General features: G+C 41.8%; 1 protein-coding gene across 2 annotated transcripts in view; it reads right to left on the bottom strand.

Moving 5' to 3' along the window:
• Positions 1 to 13,273, bottom strand: part of ubr2 (ubiquitin protein ligase E3 component n-recognin 2) — an 89,835-nt gene that overhangs the window by 49,517 nt on the left and 27,045 nt on the right. For both annotated transcript variants that reach the window (XM_070542801.1, XM_054750651.2), the window contains exons 10-14: positions 10,082 to 10,170; positions 8,795 to 8,893; positions 4,585 to 4,748; positions 4,409 to 4,508; positions 4,208 to 4,336 (exon numbers count right to left, since the gene is read on the bottom strand). In XM_070542801.1, the coding sequence (XP_070398902.1) occupies positions 4,208 to 4,336; positions 4,409 to 4,508; positions 4,585 to 4,748; positions 8,795 to 8,893; positions 10,082 to 10,170 (581 nt within the window). The remainder of the gene's footprint in view (positions 1 to 4,207; positions 4,337 to 4,408; positions 4,509 to 4,584; positions 4,749 to 8,794; positions 8,894 to 10,081; positions 10,171 to 13,273) is intronic.

Below are 13,273 nucleotides of genomic sequence, written 5' to 3'. Positions count from 1 at the left end.
TGATGACTAACACATATGATGGTGTTTAACAAGTGTAATGCTGAATAACACGTATGATGGTGTGTAACATGTATGATGCTGAGGAGCACGTACGATGATGAATAACACATACGATGGTGTGTAACATGTATGATGGTGTGTAACACGTGTGATGCTGAATAACACGTATGATGTGTGTAACATGTATGATGATGAATGACATAAGTGATGGTGTGTAACAACTATGATGGTGTGTAACACTTACGATGATGAATAGCACATATGATGGCATGTAACACGTTTGATGGTGTGTAACACATATGATGGTATGCTGGTGCGTAACACATTTGATGGTGTGTAACACAAATGATGGTGTGTAACACGTATGCTGGTATGTAACACGTATGCTGGTGTGTAACCCGTGTGCTAGTGTGTAACACGTATGGTGGTGTGCACGATGTGTAACATGCATGATGGTGTGTAACATGTATGATGGTGTGCTGGTGTGTAACATGTATGATGGTTTGTAACATATATGATGGTATGTAACATGTACAATTATGAATAACACATATGATGGTAGGCTGGTGTGTAACATGTATGATGGTATGTAACACGTATGCTGGTGTGTAACCTGTGTGCTTGTGTGTAACACGTATGGTGGTGTGCACGATGTGTAACATGCATGATGGTGTGTAACATGTATGATGGTGTGCTGGTGTGTAACATGTATGATGGTTTGTAACATATATGATGGTATGTAACATGTACAATTATGAATAACACATGATGGTAGGCTGGTGTGTAACATGTATGATGGTATGTGACATGAATGATGGTGTGTAACACGTATGATGGTATGTAACACGTATGATGGTGTGTAACACGTATGATGGTGTGTAACACGTATGATGGTGTGTAACAGGTATGATGGTGTGTAACACATATGATGGTATATAACTCATATGATGGTGTGTAACACGTATGATGGTGTGTAACATGTATGATGGTGTGAAACACGTATGATGTGTGTAACAGATATTATGGTATATAAAACATATGATGGTGTGTAACAAATATTATAGTGAATAACACGTATGACAGTGTGTAACACGTAGGATGATGAATAACATGTATGAGGCTGAATAACACTCGGTGTGTAACACCTATGATGGTGTGTAACACATGATGCTGAATAACACGTATTATGGTGTGTAACATGTATGATGCTGAGTAACACGTACGATGATGAATAACACATATGATGGTGTGTAACACGTGAGATGCTGAATAACACATATGATGGTGTGTAACACGTAAGATGTGTAAAACGTATGATTGTGTTACACACCTATGATGGTGTGTAACACGTATGATAGTGTGTAACACGTATGTTGGTGTATAATAAGTATGATGGTGTGTAACATGTATGATGGTGTGTAACACGTATGATGGTGTGTAATACACATGACTGTGTGTAGCACATATGATGCTGAATAACACGCATGATAGTGTGTAACATATATGATGGTGTGTAACACGTACGATGATGAATATCATGTATGATGCTGAATAACGCGTATGATGGGGTGTTACACATATGATCGTGTGTAACACCTATGATGATGTGTAAAACCTATGATGGTGTAAAACACGTATGATGGTGTGTAACACCTATGATGGTGTGTAACACAATGATTAATAACACATATGTTGGTGTGTAACATGTATGATAGTGTGTAACATGTATGATGGTGTGTAATACGCATGATTGTGTGTAACACGTATGATGGTGTGTAACACGTATGATGGTGTGTAACACGTATGATGGTGTGTAACAGGTATGATGGTGTGTAACACATATGATGGTATATAACTCATATGATGGTGTGTAACACGTATGATGGTGTGTAACATGTATGATGGTGTGAAACACGTATGATGTGTGTAACAGATATTATGGTATATAACACATATGATGGTGTGTAACAAATATTATAGTGAATAACACGTATGACAGTGTGTAACACGTAGGATGATGAATAACATGTATGAGGCTGAATAACACTTGGTGTGTAACACCTATGATGGTGTGTAACACATGATGCTGAATAACACGTATTATGGTGTGCAACATGTATGATGCTGAGTAACACGTACGATGATGAATAACACATATGATGGTGTGTAACACGTGAGATGCTGAATAACACATATGATGGTGTGTAACACGTAAGATGTGTAAAACGTATGATTGTGTGAAACACCTATGATGGTGTGTAACACGTATGATAGTGTGTAACACGTATGTTGGTGTATAATAAGTATGATGGTGTGTAACATGTATGATGGTGTGTAACACGTATGATGGTGTGTAATACACATGATGGTGTGTAGCACATATGATGCTGAATAACACGCATGATAGTGTGTAACATATATGATGGTGTGTAACACATACGATGATGAATAACATGTATGATGCTGAATAACGCGTATGATGGGGTGTTACACATATGATCGTGTGTAACACCTATGATGATGTGTAAAACCTATGATGGTGTAAAACACGTATGATGGTGTGTAACACCTATGATGGTGTGTAACACAATGATTAATAACACATATGTTGGTGTGTAACATGTATGATAGTGTGTAACATGTATGATAGTGTGTAACATGTATGATGGTGTGTAATACGCATGATTGTGTGTAACACCTATGATGGTGAGTAACACGTATGATTGTGTGTAACACCTATGATGGTGAATTAAATGCATGATGCTGAGTAACACGTATAATGGTGAGTAACACGTATGATGGTGTGTAACACCTATGATGGTGTGTAAAACATACAATAATGAATAACGCGTATGATGGTGTCTAACACATATGATGGTGTGTAACATATATGATGCTGAGTAACATGTATGATGGTGTGTAACACGTATGATGCTGAGTAATACATATGATGGTGTGTAACACGTACGATGATCAATAACACGTATCATGCTGTGTAACACATATGATGGTGTGTAACACGTGTGATGGAGTGTAACGTATGATGGTGTTTAACACAAATGATGGTGTGTAACACATATGATGGTGTGTAACATGTACGCTATTGAATAACACATATGAGGGTGTGTAACACAAATGATGTGTGTAACGCGTATGATGCTGAGTAACACATATGATGGTGTGTAACACGTATGATGGTGTGCAACACGTATGACAGTGTGTAACACAAATGACGGGTTTAACACACATGACGGTGTGTAACACATATGATGGTAAATGGTAAATGGCCTGTATTTGATTTGGCGCCTTCCAGAGTCCTGTAACCCCCCAAGGTGCTTTACAACACAATCAGTCATTTATCTATTCACACACACATTCACACACTCGTGGGGATGAGCTATGAAGTAGCCACAGCTGCCCAGGGGCACTCTGACAGAGGCGGGGCTGCCGAGCACTGGTGTCACCGGTCCCTCCGACCACCACCAGCAGGCAACATGGGTTAAGTGTCTTGCCCAAGGACACAACGACAGTGACAGACTGAGAGGGGCTTGAACCTGCAACCTTCTGATTACGGGGTGAGCACTTAACTCCTCTGCCACCTCTACCACTGATGAGTAACACATATAATGGTGTGTAACACGTATGATGGTGTGTAACACATATGATGGTGTGTAACACCTATGATGGTGTGTAACACATATGATGGTGTGTAACACCTATGATGGTGTGTAACACATATGATGTTGAGTAACTCGTACTATGATGAATAACACATATGATGCTGAGTAACTCGTACCATGATGAATAACACATATGATGCTGAGTAACACGTATGATGGTGTGTAACACGTATGATGGTGTGCAACACATATGATGTTGAGTAACACGTATGATGTGTAACAACACGTATGATGCTGTGTACTCATCAGCCTTTAAATGAATAGTTTCTCATGCTGCTTCATCTTCACTGTAATCTGTGATGTAATTGCTCAACATTTATTCTGTCTTGTCATTTTAGCTCTAAATTATAAATTTATCTGTGTATATTTTAACTTGTGTTGTCTGGTTTGTTGTTGAGCCATTTAATGCTAATTGTAAAGCACACTGAATTGCCATGTGTTTGAAATGTGCTCTATACATAAAGCTGCCTTGCCTTTGTATCATGTATTAATGTGATTAACATGTATGATGCATATTGCAGGCTCACATCAGTGGAGCACCACTCCTGGATCATGTAGATGATGTGTGTCAGTTTCATCTGAAGCGTGAATGCTGCCTCCCATTCGGGCTCCATCTCAATGTGCTGTCCCACCTGTCTCATAACAGGGTCCATACCCTGAGACAGACAGACAAACAGGTTTAGACAGACAGATGGGATGTACTGAATTTTCACGTTATTCCACATTACCTGCATGCACTTCAGAAGATCCAGAAAAGCATCAAAACCTTCGAGAAACTTGTTTCTGAGCTGGTCGCTCCATTCAGGAGGGGGACTTATCAGGACATACCTGCAAACAGCACAGCTGGTTAAACTGGCAGCACCGGTGTTCTGGTATGTCTAACAGGTGTATAAAGGGTGCTCACTTGAGGTCTCCAATGAGGCTCTGGACCCGTCCAAACTTGAAGGCCTGCTGGGCCGTGTAGCGGTCAAATTGGAAGCGTCCTTGAGGGTCTCTGTGACGAAGGTGATCCACAAAGGTTCTGATAATAGTGGTCATCAGGTTCTCCTCCACCATTAGCATCCGGGCCTAGCATCATGCACACGCAAACAGAAATGTCTGACTTCATAAGATATTCCATGAAATTAGATTGGATGGCAGAACAAGCTCTGATTGATCTGGACGTTGGGCAGCTGGAAATGGAAAACTATTCTGACATGAGAGCCCCCACTGCTGAGGAATAAGGTTCTGTAAACAGAGCCTAATATATTTAGTGGGTGCTGGTTGGAGGCCAGTTTCTTGAGCAGACTGACAGAAACAAGTCTGTAAATCTAGAGTGGTGAAGCTGCCTCCCATTCAGCGAAACAGAAATTAACTGTTGTTCAGTTACACAAACCCCTTTACTCTTCATAAACACTGTAAACACAGCTGTTACTCAGAAGCTACAGAGCACCCTGACAGTCTTCATTGAGCTTCAATTTCTCAACATTTTATGTTACAGGATTCTTTTCTCCTTTAAATTCTACCATGCTTTATAATGACCAGGTGACAAGCGGTTCCTGGTATCTTCCACACATGACAACTAGCATCCAAGGCTTGGTTTCTTCAGACCAGAGAAATGTGTTTCTTATAATCTAAAAATCCATCAGGTTCCTTTAGGCCAGGCGTGGGGATTCTTGGTCCGCTGAGGATCACTAGCCTGTCTTAGTTGTTTCCCTGCTTTAACACACCTGATTTTAATCATCGGGTGGTTAACTTCTGAAGAGTTTAATGAGCTGCACAAAAGGTGATTCAACCACTGAATCAGGAGTGTTGGGGCAAAGCAACAACTAAAACATGCTGGACACAGGCCCTCAAGGTTCCCCAACCATGCTTTAGGCAAACTGATGGGCTGGTATGTGCCCTCTACTGAGGTGATGATTGGTGGGCTGCTGCTGAAAGAATTCTACTTCTGGAAGCGTCTTTCTCTATAGAGCAATGGTTCGCTTGAGCTTTCGACAAGTAATTAAAAATTGCGCCCACATTTTCTAAGTTAACACACATTACTTCTAACAATGATAGTTTTTGCATCTTTACTGTTCCCCTGCTTCAGCCCTCTCCTCCTGCACAGCGGCTGCAAACTCACTGGTGTGCCTGCAGCCTCTCAGAGTTCCTGCTGATCTAAACATTGAAATAATTATTTCATTTTCTGTTCCTCACTTCTGATTACCTTCAATGGTGTCTGTTTGTTGCAACCACCAGGTACAAAAACAAACTTGTTTTTATTTGACTATTTTTCTGTCCTGCCTCTATTATCTTCCTGCATCTCCTCTCAAGAAAAAACTGCTACCTGGCTTCATATCATTTCATCTCACGAGTTACCTTTGAACTGCAGTTCAAAAAGATCTACCGACCGCAAATATAACGGAGTGCGCGCCGCGCACAGACCGCACCGGTGCAATGACGTCACCGGAGGACAAAACAGGTGATGTGCTCCGCTCCGCAGCAGCAAAACGCATCAGGCACAAATAAAAGACAGAAATCATAAAAGGATATGAGCCGACATAAACGATTGCGTGTTAAATTTGTTTTTGAGGTGGCGACACATTAAGAATGTTACTGTTGCCGTGCTCAGGTCACATCTGTCTGGAGCGCGTCAACGATCAGAGCTCTGCGCCTCTCAGCTCTAAATAATCCCCGGAGAGTCCACATAGATAATGTAATATAAGTAGAACCAGGATCGTTTTGGGCTCCCCCTGGGGGTAAGCTGACAGCTTACAGGACCTCCCTTTAGCTCACCGTAATTCGAACCCTGCGTATAGCACAAGTTGGTCGAGTGAGTTGCCGGAACCTAGCAGACAGTTGCCGGATCGGGCCTTTTTAAATGAGACAGTTCCAGGATCTTGTTCCAGCAAGATCTGGCTCAAATTAAGCCCTGGTTGTAGCCCATCTACCTCAAGGTTGTGTGTGTTGTGGCTTCATAAGTGCTTTGCTGCATTCCTCGGTTGTAACGAGTGGTTATTTCAGTCAAAGTTGCTCTTCTATCAGCTTGAATCAGCCGACCCCCAGATAAGCGGCCGTAAATGGATGGATGAGATAATTTATGTTACTCTAATTTAATTGCCTTCTGAGATTATGAAAGTATTTTGAATTGAACAATACTTTACACTATCATACTGTCAACTTTTGTTTTGTTTCTAAAGATATATTTGTGTTTCAGTGAGAAGCAGCCAAAATGCCTCAGAAGCTACCACAAATCTTACCCTTCCCACTAGGGCTGGGCAATATATCGATATTTCTAAGATATCGATATAATTTTTAAACAAGAAACAAGATGACATTATATCTTCATATCGATATAACTGGTCAAACTGCAATGCTAGCGATTAGCCGTTATGCTAGCGATTAGCCGTTATGCTAGCGACAAGCTGCTCCGTCTCTAAGCGGTTATGACGTGTATTCTCACAAGTCTGCTCAATCTGAGGGCGTCTGGGTAAATGTGCTGCTCTAAACTTTGCATTTGGTGTCCTGGTTTTTAATCATTTGGGGACGTTCAATGCCAACGAAGTTCTGTTTGCGGAGACGAGCCAAATCCCTCCCTCCCCTGTGTAATCGGGAAGCATCTACGGATAGCCGGAGTGGCTAAATGACCGCAAACATATCTTAAGGGTTTGAATAGTAAATATAGGGTTAACATTTTATTTTGAAGGTGAGCTCAACGGGTCAGAAATGTTGTTCCGCTTCCGTTTTTTTCCGCTGTGGTTTGCTATGCTAGTAAATACTCCATTACGAGTGATTCTGTTGAAAAAGTTAAAGAGCAAGTCACCCCCATCAGAGTATTACTCCACTCCCACTTCGAGTTTGAAAAAATGCAACAAATGCTGTTGCCTAGCAGACCGAGAGGGCGGAGCCGCAAACAAATACACACGCACGGACTCGCAATGACATTGTGACATCATACTGTAGCAGCTAATATTCTAGGGTACCTCTTAGCCAATAGTGATGGAGGATTTAAATTTCACTGCAGTGCAGATTTTTTACCTGACACTGACAGTTTTAGGCAGAAAATTTAAATTTGAACCAAAATGCACTAAAGTGCAAAACTATTGATTACACGTGTCTGCAACACGATTAGACACACATTTATATAGTTTATCAGAAAAAAAAAATGTTGATTTGGGCTTGACTTGCTCTTTAAGAGTTTGTAAGGCGTGGGTTACGGCTCAGTAGCCCGAAAATAATACTCATAAAAGAGCAACCAGAGACCCTAAGTCATTACAGTATAATCGCTGATATGAGCCAACACTGCTAGACTCCAGCCATGTTTGCCCTAATAACTAATAACTCCACGTGCATGACCCGTGTGATCATCAGTAGATAAAATTACATCATCATACAATTTGCTTAACATGACAGATTTATTTTTCTGTGGACAAGAAATAAACGAAATGGCCAACCTCTAGATGAAATTTAAATAATTTTACATTAATTATAAATATATAATTAAAAAAAAGCCTGTGGGACATTTGATACACCTCTAGCTCTCAACTGTGTGTGTGTGTGTGTGTGTGTGTGTGTGTGTGTGTGTGTGTGTGTGTGTGTGTGTGTGTGTGTGTGTGTGTGTGTGTGTGTGTGTGTGTGTGTGTGTGTGTGTGTGTGTGTGTGTAACAGACAACTGTACCAGTGTTCCTAAAGCTCAGACTGGTAGAGAATAGGCACTAAGGTTAAAGTTTGACCAGAATCAATAAATGTTTATGCATCTAATCTACTGATTTATGTTTATAATTTCTCAAGACAGCTTGAAGTTTGTTAACTTGTAAATATTTTACAGGAGGAAAAATACCGAGATATTTATCGAATATCGGAATTCAGCTAAAAGATATCGAAATATAAGTTTTGGCCCAAATCGCCCAGCCCTACTTCCCACTGATATGAGCGTACACTTGAGTACCTCTGTGCTGCATGACCCACATGAGCGTAATCCTTTGTGTAGTGGATGGATTAATGTCATGAATTTAGCTCAATATTGTTTTTTTATTAGGATGGGAGGGGGACTCTAATGAATTTTTATTTAAAAAAGTAAGTCGGAGAGAAAGGGGTGGGGCCCAAAACAGAGACAGAGGTGTGTGGGTGTGATGCAGAGCAAGAGTACTCACCATGGTCGGGACAGTGAAGAGCTGAACAGACAGTGATGTCACAGACACCAATCGATCATGGTCATCCTCCATATAATCTGTCTGCAGGCGTCTATAGTTCTGAGAAGGTGACATTTGAACTCAGAGCTGTGTGGCAAATAACTACCTGAACAGTGAACTCCATTTGTAGATAGATGCATTTAAAAATATACAAACCTGTTAAAGTTAGAATATGGAACATTTTCATTAAAAGTTATATTTACAAAGAAATAATAGCTTCATGGGACATTCAGAGGTGTGCAGAATGAATGTAGAGTTTCTCCTTTTAAAGCTATATTTTAAAAGATAATCATTTATTTTTTCTGTCAGGCACAACGCTGTGTTTTTGTTTACATCTAAAAGCCACCAGAGGGCACTGTTGTGTTATAAAGTCCACTCAGCGAGGCTGAGACTGTGTAAATGGCAGACTTGACAAGTGAAGCAGCTGATTCTGAGTCCAGAACATGTTCTAACAGTAAATACTGTTGTAAAATAAACGTATTATAGAAATGAGTCCTTATCCTGTACGAACTGTCTTTGAACATGGTGCTGGAACATGTCAGCAGTGAACCAACATCCCAGCTAGGGTTCGAAAATTAGTCCTGTTGTTGCAATACAACCTCTGAACACCAGAGTTTTGCCAGAGTGTCTGTGTTCCAGAGTCAACACTTAATGCATGATAAAATATTTGCAGGTGCGACTGTAAATTAGCATCATCTTGGCTTGAGACTTGGAAGGCTGTGTTGACTGTGCAGCCAGGAGAGCAGAGCACGCCACGGCTAGTAGAAGCTAACAGTTAGCAATAGCAACTCCATAACATAATAAATAACCTGCCTCCGACCACCACCAGCGGGCAAGAAGGGTGAGATGTCTTGCCCAAGGACACATCGACTGACATGACTGCAGGAGCCTGGGTTTGATCCTGCAACCCACGCATTCCAGGGCGAATTCTAACCCCTGAGCCGCTGCTGCACCACACAGCAGAGCTCCTCCAGGCTTGCGTTAATTTGTGGAGATAAAACATCAACATCGCAGAGAAAACAGAGTCAGCGGTCAGGTCACGTTGCTGTTATCCAAACATAGGTAAGATGCACGCATACCATGAATATTAGTGAGTAAGACTGCATATCCTGCCCATCTTTGTGTATTTCACCCATCCCGATTTCATTGTGATTACAAACAAATTTTAAACACAGAATCTGATGGACAGTAGTCTGAATCGGACATAGATCTCTGAAGTTTGGGTGTGATGAGACTCAGGAGGGTTACCTTGGCAAACTGGATGGCAAAGATCTTCTTGTACTTGAGGTCCATGAGGAGGCTGTTCATGAGCAGCTGGTGGTACGTGTTCCTCGCTCCTGTAGGCCACAAGAGATATCTGAGCTCATCATCATCAATATCTTTCTAGTGATGGTTCGATTGTGATCTGGATCCTGTTAGATCACATTGATGATCATCATCAAGCTTCTACAGGGGAACATGCTGACCAACAAAATGGTAAATGGCCTTGTGGTGGTGCACACAAGGGGAGGGGCTGCTGCGAGCCCGCCGGTGCACACCAGGCAGCAATAAACAACCAGCTGCTGATTGTGAGGGAAGACATCACAAGTGGCAGAGAGAGACCACGAGCAGACAAGAGGAGCTGGGTGAGCTCCACGTCTGTGTTGGAACGTTGCAGCTATGCTGCTCCTGTGTTGACTAAAGCTGTTATTGAAGCTGAAGGAATGTGGGTGTACGCCGGTGTAGCTGGTTCTGCTACAGTGGTGCCCAATGTGGGGCTCACACACACACACACACACACACACACACCTCGACACCATGCAGCCACTGGCCCACAATGCACCAGTCCTGCCACCCGTCACGATGTTAAGACTAACGTTGGTAGACATGACAAGGCAGAACCGTGGGGCCGTGGAACACCAGAACAGGTGGACGGAGCAGCAGACAGAGATTCTGTGGTAGTTGTCAGCAAGGGTTGGGCATCAAGCATCAATTGGAATGGGGACTGTTTTAAAATGTTTGCCAGAGTGTCTATGTTCCAAAGTCAACACTCAACTCATTCACTGCCACTGATGACAAAAGTCGTCATTTTAAATCCAACCGTTCACTAATTATTTAAAGAGCAAGTCAACCCCTACCAGAGTCTAACTCCACTCCCACTTCATGTTTGAAAAATGCAACACATGCTGTTGCCTGGCAGACCAAGAGGGCGGAGCCGCTAACAAATACACACACACTCAGGCTCACGACAGCATTGTGACATCATAATGTACCAGTTTACATCATAGCATACTTCTTAGCCAATAGCGGTGGCAGATTTAAATTAAAATACAGTGCAGAGTTTTTACCTGACAACGGCACAACACTGCCAGTTTTAGGCAGAATATTAAAATTTTAACTAAGATGCACTGAAATGCCAAATTATTGACGGCACGTGTCTGCAGCACGACTAGACACTCGTTGATTTAGTTTATAAGCAAAAAAAGTTTATTTGGGGTGACTTGCTCTTTAAAATGTTTTATCTCGATTTCTAGTTTCGACTGCCAGACTGCCAACTGGAAAGATTTTCCGCGGTCGATCTCTGTGAGAGAGAAAAAAAAAGTGATCTGCAAAGTCTGATCAATGCTTTTCGGAGCCGATTACACCAATTGTCTGTCGCTACTACTTTGCAGCCTGCAGAGACCCCGTGTGCAGCATTGTGTCGTTCTGCAATCAACCATAGTGTGAAGATGGACAGTGCATTATGCCTGGATGCCCATGTGGGTGCTGCAGTATCCTCTTCATTTTATCATTTAAGACATTTGGCCAAAATAAAGCCATTTTATCCCAGATGGGAGCGCTGGCGTTTCTTCACACAACACACAAGCTTACAATCAGTGTTGGGAACGTTACTTTAAAAAAGTAATTAGTTATAGTTACTGATTACTTTGTCAAAAAAGTAACTCAGTTACTAACTGAGTTACAAGATCATAAAAGTAACTAATTACCAACAAAAGTAACTACTTAGTTACTTTTTTCATTAAAGAATGCAAGAATTACTACAATAGTAAAATATAAATGACTAATGACTGAACATAATAAAATGTATGTCAAAATGTTTTATATAAACCTGAATAATTTAAATAAATAAGCACTTAACAGGAGCATTACACTAATCTAGACTATTAAAAGGTCACTGTGTGATATTTAACAAAAACCCAATCAGCTAAAAACTAAAATTGCAAATAGAAACACCTGTAAAGGTTCCCGAGCCTTTAAATTGTCTCTCAGTCTAGTTAAATTACAGAAATAAATGTAATTTTGCACAGCATTTTAATTTTTCCAGCTTCACATAATTGTGTGTTTTCAGCAGCATTTCTGTTGCTGCTAATCTAGTAACGGTTAAATAAATAAATAAATATCCTTTAAAATGACACTAGAAGAGGCACAAGCCTGATGGAGGACTTACATTTACTAACTTGGGTCAGACCCAACCACAGAAGAGCTGAAGCTGGGTGGTGAACACACACAGGTAGTTCTAATAACACCTGAGCTCCATGCCGTCTGAGACTGATGCATCAGCGTTACAGCGGGACTAAAGACATGATCAGGAACAGGTTACAGCTGGATGATCTAGGAAGGCAGAAGATCAGGACGTCTGAGCGGTGAACAGGTGAGCGGACCTTCGGGACGTCCCGCTGTCACGCTAAGGGCACGGCTGCAGACCCGCAGATTCGCTGCTGCACGCATTTTCTTATCAGTAACAGGAACGACGTTTTGATACAAGAAGACGGTAATTAATTAGTTTGCTCGTTACAGAAAGAAATATTTTTTATTAACGCGGTTATTTTAAACGGAGTTATTCCCGTTGTGTCTACAGAATGCAGTGACTGAGACCGTGAGGGTCTCCGCCCACCCGGCCAATCATCATCGTGTTTGTAAGTGTGTTACCGACACCTCTCTCTCCCTGGCTGCAGCTGAAGTGTGGCGGTCAGAAAGCCTCACGCTGCTGCTCAACGTTCGACAAGCACATAGTAACGCACAACGTTCTGTCCCCAGTAACGGTAACGGCGTTGCAACGGCGGGAAAAGTAATTAATTAGATTATTCCGTTACCTATAAAAGAACGCCGTTAGAAACGCCGTTATACTTAAAACGGCGTTACTCCCAACACTGCTTACAATATAATGAAACAGCACTGCACACCTGTCCCATCCGCTCCAGCTCATCTGCCTGACCGGGGCGTGCAGGGTTCGATGGCCACAAAGAGGGGACCCATGGCTGCGGGCCACCTACTGAGTACAGCTGCCTTATGCTGACAATACTTAGTCAGTAAAGACGGCTCTCCCTTGCCCTGCCTCCAACATGCCTCCATCTAAAAGGCTAGGTTATCCAGAGTTATCTCTGTAGTTTTGCTGCTATAGGCTTAGACTGCTGGAGGACATACTGACCACTTTCTACACTCGACTACTTTCTTCTACAA

The sequence above is a fragment of the Nothobranchius furzeri genome, chromosome 12 (assembly GCF_043380555.1).
Source record: "Nothobranchius furzeri strain GRZ-AD chromosome 12, NfurGRZ-RIMD1, whole genome shotgun sequence".
Classification (NCBI taxonomy): domain Eukaryota; kingdom Metazoa; phylum Chordata; class Actinopteri; order Cyprinodontiformes; family Nothobranchiidae; genus Nothobranchius; species Nothobranchius furzeri.
This window is presented reverse-complemented; position numbering and strand designations above follow the sequence as displayed.